The sequence below is a fragment of the Epinephelus lanceolatus genome, chromosome 16, assembly GCF_041903045.1.
Source record: "Epinephelus lanceolatus isolate andai-2023 chromosome 16, ASM4190304v1, whole genome shotgun sequence".
Classification (NCBI taxonomy): domain Eukaryota; kingdom Metazoa; phylum Chordata; class Actinopteri; order Perciformes; family Serranidae; genus Epinephelus; species Epinephelus lanceolatus.
This window is the reverse complement of record NC_135749.1, coordinates 29,735,709-29,746,205: the sequence shown is the minus strand read 5'-3', so window position 1 is coordinate 29,746,205 and position 10,497 is coordinate 29,735,709. Positions and strand designations below refer to the sequence as shown.

Sequence of the window (10,497 nt, the reverse complement as noted above, 5' to 3'; positions counted from 1 at the left end):
GGGAGAGAGAGAGAGAGAGAGAGAGAGGGAGCGACATGCAGCAAAGGGCCACTGGCCAGAGTCGAACCCGGGCCGCTGCGGCAACAGCCTTGTATATGGGACGCGTGTTCTAACTACTAAGCCACCGACACCCCGCATAGGTTGCATTTTACTTAAATGTAACAATGCCTATACGTAAAATAAATTAATAAATAAACAAATAAAAATAAACTTTACTATTTTGGTTTAGTCTTAGCGCTCTCATAGCATCCAAAAACCCACAACTGCCCAGCACCAAGCAGCATACTGTGGAAGCAGGTTGGAGGTTTCTGGCACAATTTCACCTATTTCCAAGGTGCATGGAGAAGAGGAAGACATCTGAAGAGGTCAAAACTCCAGCTACACTTGTACACAGAATGATTTTATTATAAGACCAATGTGTTCCAGCAGACACAGCAACCAGGTGGTAAACCCAATCACCAGACGATATGCTGGCTTTTCATGTTTTTGCAAACCACAGATGGTTACATTTGAATATTATTAGTTAGTGGATACGTTGAAACTTTGGTTTCTACAACGCTGTGGCTAACATGTAATTACCTTTTGACACAAAAAAACTCTCGGTTGTGGTTTGGAAAAGAGCATGTTTTGTTTTAAAATACCAGTTTTGGTGGCACTATCCAGGCAGGAAACAGCACATTTCGAGGTACTATCCTGACAGGAAAAGCAAGGAGGTCTTGGTAAAAAAAAAAAACCCAAAGAAACAAACAAAACAAAAAAAAAAACAGTTTTTATGATACTATACGTGGTGGACACACAGCAACTAGTTGATACAAAACAACCAGTTTTGTTGCTTGTTGGTCTAGAATAGTGGTGTGCCACTTGGCAGCTGTCTCATCTAGGTAACCCACCATCCAACATTCCCTCCACCTCCCGATGAGAAGCCAGCTCATACACTACATTACTTTAGGAATGTATGTATTAATCGTACAAATGTAATTTATCTGTGGTATGCAGAAACGTACGATGTCAACTTTTATTCCAACAACTGAGCTGTGTGAACACAGGGGAGAATTTAGCAGCTAAAGACCCCAATATTCCTATCAGGAGGTGGTGCAGACCAAAACTGGAGCTAAAAGGGAGTGAATACTGGACTTACATTCATCAGGTGTCCAGAGACATGACTCCAAAAAACGCTGCTCTGTTTTAGTCAACAAGTAGTTAATGAAAAATGGTCTTGTATTAGTTGAGGTGTCCTTGTTTTGCCTGACTGTGATGCGCTCAGATTGATAAAGCACTGGGTCAACTGGGTATCACTGGGATTGCTGTGTTGGTAGAGCAGGATAATCCAGACGCATCTGATCAGAGAGGGTGAAGCACTGCTGGATTATCTGCTGCAGCTTTAATCAAACAGCAGCTAATGTACTGACCGGCCACATGTACTGTGACAATAAACATGGAGTAAAGTTCACCACTGTAACTGCTTGTTTTTTCATTACCAGTTAATTATTGATGATCCTTCAGTATAAAGTGGGGCTGTATAGAACTGGAGCTCCTGTCATGAATCTAATGGTCAGTGATGGCTTTGGCTGTGAACTCAAACCAAATTCACTTTACATAATTGAAACTTGTGATAATGTGAGTCATGGATCTGTCAACGCTGCCATGGCTATCTGTAATTTTCAGTTTAGTAAGACCAATTTGGATTTCAGGAGGACAATGAGGCCAATTGCCTTCAGACTAAGCTTAACTGTGTGAGTCATTCATGGAAAAACGTATTCATTCACACACGGGCATAAAGTCAAAACCTCAGTGAAGTTTAATCAGATTTGAGGATGTGACATTAAACTGAGTATACAGTTTAGATTGTGAGGAGACCTCCAAACTGCCCACGGCTACTTCAGCACCAGTTTCCTGACACTCTAACACTTCAGGTTTGGCCTGATGTCAACAGTCTGGGCACTTAGCTAATGTTTCCACCTGTGTGATCTGAAATGAAAATACAGGTTTAGTACTTGCTCTTTAACTTGTACCTGACAAAGTAGGAAATTTTAATTTTCTCTTACTGCACTTATACCAACATGTCAAATCAAATTCCAAACACTTCCTTCTATTGTACAAATGCTCAGTGCTCAACCAATGTTTATTTTCCTCTTTGGTAACACTGAACAGTTCTCAGCCTCTAAGACCTTTAAAAGAACCCTATAATAATCTTTTAGGATTTAGGATTTTAGAAATGGAGGTCTACAGCTCATTTCTCCCAGTAGATCTCACCAAACCAAGACAATTTAGAACCAGTCACCAACGAAACAATTTTCTAGGTATTTAAAAAACATCACACATTTCACATTTAATGTATTTTACGGTTCAGTTAGTATTAACTGTAAATGGGCTATATGCAAAATTCTGAGCTTATGAGTTGTCTGTACATGGCTCTCGACATGGAGGTGCCTCAACAAGCAGCTATTAGCTAACTGTGCTAACTTCATAAACAGCACTAAACAACAGCAACAATGCTGACAGAGCTGATGGTGTTTACTGGGGGGGAACCACAGAGTAGGCGCTACATTTCCCATGCAGGCACAGCCAGAGAGGCAACAAACCACAGAGAAGCTCAGATTACAACATATGTAGAAGGAGTATGACTTAATTCTCTGCTGAGGATACCATTACTCCACCATATCTTTACACAGGAGCTCTGATTCTCTGCCCAAGCCCAATTGTTCCCAACCTGACCCACCGGGTTCAAGCTGGGCTATAATGTCTCATCATTACCCCGGGCTTGAATCATGGTGGGTTTTCACTAATTTACAGGTGTAATTTTATTTATTTATTGAAAAAAGAGCCATTAAACCACAGCACAGCCATAAAACTGCATACTGCTTCTGGCTTAAATGTCCACCCCAAGAAAAGAGCTGAAGTGTTCGTTCGTAACGTCACAGAATGACGAAACCTTTTTCAGTTCTTCAGGGAGACTTGATGAGTTTTCCCTCCATCGTTATCTGTGCTCTTAGCTCCATCTTGTGGCGCTTCACAGAGCCTCCTAATCAGTCACAATAACTGAATCAAGGATGTCAACCTGCATGCATTCATATCAGTTATCATCGGAGTGGTCCAGCCATCCCTCTGGAGCGTTTGCTCTCTAAATCCATTTAAGGATTTACTAAAATTAGGTCAGTGGGTTAAAGAAATGGACTGTAATTAAACTTCCTTTCACAGCAGAGGCACAGCTGAACACATTACATGTTTACCACAGCTGAAGGAATAACTGCAAGTCATTTAACCAGCTGTGGTTTGGCTGTTTAGTACAAACTGTCTGTCTGCTGCTTGTCAACATCACAGGATGACCTGTTTTTTATTATTTGCAGCCTTTAAAAAAAAAAAAAAATTATAATGTTATCATAGAGCATTAGAGGCGTTTTTAATCTGTTGTTTGACTAATTAGGCCAATAATTAACAGCCTGCAGTCCACAATTGGCGATGAAACTACACACATACAGGACTTTGGATAAAACCAATATTAAAATAACTGTGTATTAGATTCAGCATTTTTATAATGTTAAACTTATTAAAATGATAATAAAACACAGCTTTATGGCTACATTTTCACACCATCATGTCCCATTTGCTAATGTTTATTCACAGTATTTTTATATTAATTCTATATCTTTTGTAGCGATGGAGAAAAAAATTCAGATTACGTTAAGTGTGTGACCCATATATAGGCTGCGTCCTTTAAGTAGCCTGGTTTTGATTACGACCCGTGGCTTTTCGCTGCATGTCATCCCCCTCCTCTCTCCCACCTTTCCTGTGTATCTATGCCAAAAAAATAATCTTTAAGAGGAAAAAAAGTAGCAATACTGCACTGTAAAAATACTCCATTACAAGTAAAAGCACTACATTGAAAATGTTTCATACCAGCAAGTAAAAAAATGTTGGTATTAACAAAATTTACTCAAAAACTCTCAGGGTCTCAAAAGTAAAAGTACTTGGTGCATTAATATGTAAGCAGCACAGGTGGGACCAAGTCATTGTTTTGCAAGTTACCAATAACTTCCAAGTGTTTGCACTCAAGTGTTAAGTCAAGATTGACAAGTTCCAAATCCTAAACTTTAAGTTTCAAGTTGTAAACAATTTATAATGCACTCTTCATCTAATGTAATGCCATTTTAACAGCAGAGAAATAATATACTAAATATACAAAAATCATGAATACTTTTTACATTTTTTCTTATTTGTTAAAACAAGTTTGTTGGAATTTGTTGTGTTTGTCTGTAATTTTCAACCAACACATTTTGTGTACTGCAATTAGTTTTTGAGGACTACTATTCAGTTTTTTGTTAAGTAATTTTTTTCTTTTTTTACACAAACAAAATCATCTTTGGGGTAATTCTTTTTCAATCTGGCACTCAATAGTGACATTCGTTCTTCATGTTTCCCTCCTGCAACTTGACTGGATGCTGTCAGAATGGTTCAAATAAAGTGGATCTGGGGAAATCAAGCATTGACTTGCTGGGAATGAATAATTGACTAAGGAAATGGAAGAAAATTACATACCTTTAAACGTTTGTGCTTGGGAGAAGGTTTTAAGTATTTTCAAGGTAAAAGGCTCAAGTACAAGTAAAGTCACGAGTCATTGGTGTTACAGTCCAAGTTGCAAGCCCTTTTTTATTTTGTCGGGTCTAAAGTCAACTAAATTTGTGACTCAAGTCTGAGATGAGTCCACACCTCTAGGAAGCAGCATTTTACTCTTGTAGCTAATGGAGATTTGGCTAATCTAGGTACTACAACTATCAACTGTTGGTAGATTAATCTACAGTGACAGGGTCACAGGTTGCAGCATTATTGTTTTTGCTTTTCCACACATTTCTAAAAAGAGAGAAAAAATGAAAGGGAAGAACAAAACAAGGAGATGTGCAATAATAACATTTATTTGCAAACTTGTACAAGCGAACAGGAAATAGCTATATCTGATTTACAGAACAGAACTGCGGACAGTTGCATGTTCCCTCATGGTGACTGGTCGGTTTTGCCTGAGTGGCAGGGTGGTGGTGTGTAAGTTCCCTCCTTCACCATCTTGTCACGCTGCTGACGGATCGCATGGAGCCTCTGGCGCTGCGGGGAGTAAGAGAGGAAGAGTTTAGTTGTTGAGGCAGAATAAAAGATGAAGAGAGAGGAGAGAAAAGGAAAATAAAGTAATTAATGCTAATGTCCTGCATCCCTCCACTCTTTTCTTATCCATGGTCTTTTACTCCGTTCACCACGTGTTCTTGTGGGAGACAGAAGAACTAGAAGAACAGCTCCCTACCTCTGCTCTGACCTGGAGACATGCAGACTTCCATCCAAATAATAATTGGTTGCTCACAATGAAAATCCAGTCTTGTCTTTAATAACGAACATTTTAAGCTTAATACATCTTAAACTGATGTGAGATTCATGTCAGTCGTTCATCTTAAATCAGCAGTTTATCTCCATCACGTCCTGAAAGAATGAGATGTAGCTTACGGACAAATCAAGGCGTCTGGATCAAGGCAAGGAAATTCCTGCCACTGCAGCACATTCACAGTGAGCAGACTGTGCATCTGTCTCTCCTCTGCTGACACACACGCAACCATCAAAACTGACCTCAGTTTAACTCTGACAATATTTAAAAGGACTGGATGTGGGTGCTGTATTTCTCTCTGAACACACTTCTGTCATGAATTCCTAGTCATTTTTACTTCTGTAAAGTGTTTTTCTATTGATGCTTAAAACATGCTCCCTTCTCCTCCACCCTACGATCCATCACACCAAACTCTATACCGGAATGTTATAAATATAAAGATATCAATATTAATATTAGATATAGATATGAAGGTCAAACAAGGGCTAAAGACCATTTGGAGGAAATTACATCTAATACTTTCTTAGTGAGTTTATGAGAAACTTTGAAGCAATTTAATTTAAAGGGAAATTTCAGTTTATTTCAACCTGTCTCCTATCATCCTAAATTTGTTTCAGGTGACTAGTGACATAAAAATAATAGTTAGCTTAGCATGTTAGCCGTTTAGCTCATGTTTACCATTTAGCTCTGCTTTCCAAAGCGCGGCCGAAATATCGCGAGAACAAGCAGCGATCTCATAGCGTGCCTGAACAAGCAGCAAAAGCTGGAAGGCAGAACCGAACAGTAGCCTGAAAAGTTCATTCATTTATTTTATGAAAGATTTATAGAATAATGGCTGACTTTTTGCCAGACTTTGACTTTGTGGAGGAGGAATTTGATTTTGCAGAGTTTGATGGCCGCCCTTATTTATTTGAGCCAGAATACACTGACAAAGAGCTTCATGAAACTGAAGAACAGAGGAGGAGAGAGAGAGAGGCGCAACAGGTAGAGGACGAGAGAGGAGGAATGGCTGCCACAAGGCTGCGTAGCTGTGGAGATTGGTGGTGTACCTGTGAATGCTGTGCCCCAGTGCCCACAGAAGAGGAATACCTCTGTTGCAAGGAATGGGACCAGTTGCAGCCTTATTTTCAAGGTCTGGATGTGACCGAGGACGAGACACCTCCACCTGGAGTAGTATCCAGCTGGGCTTTATCTAGAGCTGGCAAGATATATTTCGGCCGCGCTTTGGAAAGCAGAGCTAAATGGTAAACAAACATGGCACCACACCGGTAAGGTAAGGCAACACGTTTACATGTCGTTTTCTATATGTTCTCTGACATTTATCCTAACGATATGAGGCGGTCTTTGTGGAAAAACAGCTTGTTTAGTGGACTAACTTTGCACTTGAAAGGATGCCCGTTCACTTACGTTTTAACAGGTATGACGCTACTATGCACCCCGGCTGTATCTAGGCTAATGGCTAACATGCTAACTATTATTTTTATGTCACTAGTCACTTGAACCAAATTTAGAACATAGGAGACGGGTTGAAATAAACCGAAATTTCCCTTTAATGTGCTGGAAAATTTGTTTTTTTTAAAGCTGATGGAATAACATTTAGCAAACAGGTTTGGGTGGTGTAAGCAACATGATTATCTGCAGACCCATATTGTTTTTTCCACACTCATGTGGTGGCTTGGTTTGACTTGGTTTGACTCAGCATGTCAGCCCAATGCAGCAGGGATTTGCATCTCATTTACAACAGAGCTTCCTGCTTGAAGGTGTGTTAGGCACTTGTCTTGAGTAACAGAGACAGGGACGCAGGAGAAAAACTAAACTACTTACTGCAGAGACTCAGTTAGAAGCTGCAAAAGTACTGAGAGCTGACCACACAGAGACTTTAAAAAAAAACGCCTTTCTCCCTGCTCTTCTGCACAGGTAGACATGAGTTGAGTCTTGCAACACACACTTGTCTCAGGGGGAGAAGGGGGTTGTCAGGGGTTGGCTGCGGTAGGCAAGACATTACTGCAACCCGCCTGGAGTTGGTAAAGCTCGCTTTTGGCCCATCTTCGGAAATGGTCCATGTTGAGCGCGGCTCTGCATGTTACAATTAACAATGGAAACACAAATTGGCACAAGCAAGGGTGCCAATGGAAAAGCCTTACTACCAATGAAGACAAACTCTTGACTGATGTCCCACAAGTTATTAAAGAGAACCCATAAAGACGATTCAAGGCCTTAAACTTTCATGTTTTATAACCTTAAGCACAGTGGATGAAAAAGATTTTTTGACAATGATTAATAGAAAGAGTCACATAGTTTTTTACTTTGACAAAAAAAAGCACCTACTGTGATCATCAGCACTTTTTTAATCGCTTCGATGACACACACACACACACACACACACACACACACACACACACACACAGTATATGTAATTTAGCTCAATGAAACAATAATATTGTGGAAAAAATAGAATATCAATAGCTTTTTTTTCGTTTTTATTCTGATATTATGTTAATATCTTCGTAGGGCAATAAGTGATTGACAGATCCATTTAACATGAAGTCACATTATCAGAAAGACAGAGCTGACAGTTGTCCCAGTTGTGCTCACAGCATGAACTTTCATTGCCTGCTGGCATACTGATTCTTGTTTGCACTCTGGTGGCAAATTATAGTGAGTGAGCTCAGTTCCCTCATGCAAAAAGTACACAACATCTAACATAACAAAAGTGAGCATGGCTTCTGCAGTTTCTTGAGCTATCACCTGGCAGTATTCCAAAATAAGCCATTTTTTCAAAAGCCGCTGACTGCACACAGAAGTCATTATGCAGACACTTACCGTCTTCTCCCTGTGCATGCACTCATAGAAGTCCTCAAACTCCAGCTGGCACTCTTTCTTGGCACGGGTCTGCCCGATGCCATGGGCGCACTCAATCCACTCCTTCTCAAAGGCATGGCAGCGGGCTGCTCTCTTGTTGGGCTGATTTCCACTCTGCAGCAGCATCCAGCCATCCAGGTTGATGCCAAGCCGTGACTGAAGGTCCACAAATGGCATGATTGCTAATGAAGGAGGAAATGGAGAGGAAAGAAAGATGAACAGGGGTTATTCATATAGATTATACAAAACCATATTATTTAGACCTCAGAGTAAATCACCAGTCTTTTATGAAAAGGACAGAATTTGCTGCAGTTTGAAGAGGTTTCAAGGGAAATTTGGCATCAACCTTTGTTTTGTTTCACTATCCTCAAAGTGCATTGTCTGATTTTTTTTTTTGGTCCGACTAAATCCTTGTTGGTTCCAAATAAACCATGTTATGAGTTACTACCAAAGGCTGTAGTCACTCTAAGACACATGCTTTAAAACTGCTATTTAATTGTAAGAGAGACAGAATGGGTGATCAGACTGATGAAGGTCTGACAGCAGCAGCCTTTCTAACTGGTTATGAGCTTTGGCAACATACATATGTACAATACATCAGCATGCTTCAGCAACTGTCAATGTTTCTCTATAACTGTCCCTTACAAATAAATGTACCATAGTAACAGTTAAGGCTTTTAGCCAGAAAACACTGTTGCAACATTGTTCAGCACACAGTACACTCAATAATGTTTTGTGAATCAGAAGTATACACACAAACAATAAGTTATGCAGCATCACACGAGACAAAAAGACTAAAAACACTACTTGTTTTCATAATTGTAATGGCATGCCAAATACCATAACAAAGAGTGCTGTCTAACTGCCTCAGTATGGCATTACAGACTTAAATGGAAGTGACACAGGAATGAAAATACTATTGGAATTATACAAAGAGTACATATACGAAATTATGACATAGATATGGTAAACCTTCATCAAAATTTGGTTGTTGCAGGAGCACAAGAACAAAGTAGTAGAGATAGAGAAAAAACAACAGAGAAATAATTTGAGAGGTATATACAAAAACTAAAATACGAGTAGAAATACTATTCATGGATGTATGGGGACAAAAAAAAATCACAAAGTGAAAGTAGTGATTAATAGCAGCAGAGTCAGCAGGTCCTTGTTAACAGTGCACATCACACTGATGATGATAAACTAATGACACTTGGTGTTTATCTGCATTTATATGGAGATGTCACATAAATATAATATAAATAAGACGCAAGAATCTGTAACATGCTAACAGTATAATATGGTAAATTATGATAAAGTATAGGATATGAGTATAAGGTTAAAAGTAGTAATATCATAACAGTATAGTGACGTTACAGCAATATAACATGGAGGAGAACATCAAACATGAAAACAGATTAGTTTAGAAAACAGTTTTTTACTTCTCCAAATAGTCAAAAAAAAAAAATTAGACCAAAAGAACGGAATGCATTATTTAATCACACTGCTTTAATAAAAAACCCAACAATAAACTGTTTTAACTTATCCATGATTAGTGATGCCCCTCAAGATTAGGAAGCTGGCTAACCGAAGATAGCTAGTTAGCACTTAGCCAACAACAAAAGCTAGCTTGCGAACCTTCTCTGTAAACATACTGTAATGTGAAAGCTTTATATCTCTCTTACCTAAGTCAATATATGTAGACATTAACTAAAACCATTCTATGAATATGTCCCCAAGTCAGAGCTTTGTTAGCATGAATGCTAACGTTTCCTAAGTCTCCTTCAATGACAGCTTGTTCATGCTAACTACGGGCCGCTCGACTTATACACTTTTTACAAACTGGGGCTTTTTTAAAACAACATATCAACTCTACACTGTGTTCAATAAAGTCAAGCCTTGTTGAAATACTGACAAAGAGCAAAAATATTCATATGTACCGTGTGCTGTAGGATTCTCTTTAACCTTCCTCCGCTCCCCACGTCTCGCTTTACGGCTGACCAAAACACTGCCGTAAAATGATCAACTGTGTCGTGAAGAGACGCGACCGTGCTGAAGACTGGACTGTGAGGAGATATACAAGGCTCCTGCAACTGAGCAAAGGTGGAGGAAGTACTCGGATCTTTTACTTCAGTTCTAAGTGGTAGTACCACAGTGTAGAAGTACTCTGTTACAATTAACAATACTGCATCAACATCACAGCAAAATATGCCACCAAATACACAGCCAAAAGTTAATTTACTCAGTCATTATACAGAGTGACCTATTTCAGATTA

General features: G+C 39.3%; 1 protein-coding gene across 1 annotated transcript; it reads right to left on the bottom strand.

Annotated features, from left to right (window-relative positions):
* Window positions 1–4,892: 4,892 nt before the first annotated feature.
* ndufs5 (NADH:ubiquinone oxidoreductase subunit S5) lies at window positions 4,893–10,266 on the bottom strand. The gene is made up of 3 exons (XM_033636647.2): window positions 10,162–10,266; window positions 8,186–8,406; window positions 4,893–5,094 (listed from the first exon to the last, which is right to left on the bottom strand). Exons 2-3 carry the CDS (start codon window positions 8,399–8,401, stop codon window positions 4,990–4,992), a joined length of 321 nt encoding a protein of 106 aa, XP_033492538.1. The 5' UTR covers window positions 8,402–8,406; window positions 10,162–10,266; the 3' UTR covers window positions 4,893–4,989.
* Window positions 10,267–10,497: the final 231 nt, after the last annotated feature.

Coding starts and splice junctions, on each gene's coding strand:
- ndufs5 (XM_033636647.2), bottom strand. CDS start 8,401: ATGCCATTTGTGGACCTTCAGTCACGGCTTGGCATCAACCTGGATGGC. Junction 5,095..8,185: donor GCATGCACAGGGAGAAGACG/GTAAGTGTCTGC, acceptor TACTCCCCGCAG/CGCCAGAGGCTCCATGCGAT.